Source organism: Mycosarcoma maydis, chromosome 2, assembly GCF_000328475.2.
Source record: "Mycosarcoma maydis chromosome 2, whole genome shotgun sequence".
Lineage (NCBI taxonomy): Eukaryota > Fungi > Basidiomycota > Ustilaginomycetes > Ustilaginales > Mycosarcoma > Mycosarcoma maydis.
The window spans coordinates 625,422-627,515 of record NC_026479.1 but is presented as its reverse complement, the minus strand read 5'-3'; the positions used below and the strand labels follow the sequence as shown (position 1 = coordinate 627,515).

The 2,094-nt window shown below is 50.7% G+C and overlaps 1 protein-coding gene across 1 annotated transcript in view; it reads left to right on the top strand.

The window, feature by feature from the left end:
* Positions 1 to 1,043: 1,043 nt before the first annotated feature.
* The window catches only part of UMAG_15056 (uncharacterized protein), a gene marked incomplete at both ends in the record, with an annotated part of 4,469 nt that continues 3,418 nt past the window's right edge, over positions 1,044 to 2,094 (top strand). The window contains one exon of the mRNA XM_011389212.1: positions 1,044 to 2,093. Within this exon, the coding sequence (XP_011387514.1) occupies positions 1,044 to 2,093 (1,050 nt within the window). The remainder of the gene's footprint in view (position 2,094) is intronic.

Here is a 2,094-nt window from a genome sequence, read left to right as displayed (position 1 = left end):
ATCAGCCCGAATTCACGATTCGACGAGAACTTTTCTTTTCTGGGTTGAAATTTTCGGAGCAGCTGAGCCAGTCTGATGCTATTCTTTTTTTTCTTTTTCTTTTTTTCTTTCTTTCTTTGATCTCTCTCTCGATTCACGATTCTTGTTTTTGCTTTTGCTGTTTGCTTTTCTGACAGCTTTGGCCTCCATTCGTGATTCGTGCTGGTGTTCAAGACCAGTTTTGGACGCAAGACGAGCGACGTGGGGTCATTCACGATTTCAGGTCTGTTTCACTTTGCTGTCGAAAGCAATCTTGGCGGACTGCAAACCTGCTTGTACGATACCAGCTGTTGCTGTTGTTGCTGTTGTTGCTGTTGTTGCTGTTGTTGCTGCTGCGGCTGCTGCTCATGCTGTCTTATGATCCAGCGAGGGACTCACGACTACTCGGTCGAGCGGACAACGGCCCTTCTTGAACTAAAATCCCGACTTGGCCACTCCTCCGCTCCGAAGCTACACTAAAGCAGTCCGCATTCGTGATTGTTCGTCTCACCCGCGTCCCCATCAACCCACGTAGCGAATACCTCAAACGCTCAAGATGATTGGTGCTGGATTCAGATCGAGGTGCTACGTGTCGGGCCGATTCGTGATTGCAAGGATGCAAGGATGCAAGCTTGGAGCGTGACTGAGAAGAAACGACCCAAAAAAAAATCTCAGAAAACAGAAAGGGGAGGAAGGAAGGAAGAAAAAAAGGACGAGTGGAGGAAGCATCGGAACTTGTTGTTCGTTCGTGTTTGGTGGACCCTTGATCCACTCACTCTCACAACTGATTCACGATTCGGATTCCAGATTCCAGATTCCAGATTCGAGATTCGTGATTGTGATTCGTGATTGTGATTTGCGCACCGCTCAGGTTGCTCAGCTGCCCTCGACACTCGTGCCTTGGCAAGGTGAGCCAATCCGTTTGCTGCCATGAAAGAAACTTTGGCATCCACCATGTCATCCGACCACATACTCATCCGGCTTTCCTTTGAGCCACAGTGCGAGCAAATCCAAGGTCTAACCACATGACTTTGTCAGGCTATTTCGATGGTTCGTCGTCACAGAACGATGAGCGGCTTCCTCTGTTGCACCACGCATCAGCAGCGTCCGCACCTCGATACACCGCCACAGACAATGTACTGGAGAACCATGAACGCCGCTTGGTCACCAAGACGAGCAAACGCTCTTCGTCTAGCTACTCCGATCCCTCCTTAGCCAATGGACAAGCAACTTGGAATCTTATTGTCAGAATCCAAGCAGTGTGCCCCAACATCCACTGCCCTTCCTGCATCTCCCATCTTATAAGTCTCGTCTCGGATCTCGCAATCGATCATTCATGTCGCACACGGATCGCAAATGTCAGCACGTCGCTGATTGACCGCAGCCTCAGCTTTGATCTCACCATTTCAGCTAGTCATATGCAGCCCAACACAACTACAACCATCGGCAGCATCAATCCTGCTCGTCCAACTTCAAAGCTCGTAACCCGTCTCGTCAAGGAAATCGCCTCAATTCTTGCCCAGGACGGCTTCCCTGTAGATCACTGCCGCGTCAAACTTGTCTCGCCGAACCCCTCAGATCGCCGCTACAAAGACGCTCTCACTTTCATCCTGGATCAGCCCGACCTCTACGAGCTGCAAGACACCAGTCCACGCCCCCATAGTCTGCCAAACGATGCTCGTCGAGCTACAAGCTACCAAATCTCCAAGTCTGGCTCCGTTCTTGCTGATCTTTCCGCCTCCCTTGGATCTACTCTACGCGCAGTTCTCTCTGGCTCCAACACTGTCACTCAAGACTCACTCCGCCTTCAACAAGAGCGATGGCAGAGACATCTCGAAATCTGCCATGCCTGTCGAGACGGCATTACAGACACAACTGACCGGCGCGTTTCTTCCTCCGCACAGTCACATCTCCTGGGACCAGAGGTACACCATTCTGATAATGAATTCAAGTGCAACGTATCCGACCGTCATTCCGCAGAAAGGGTGGTGGCCACCCTGTCTATTGCGGGCATGACTTGTGCCTCATGTGCACAATCATCAACACAGTCTGCAGACGATGATTTGATCCATCGAT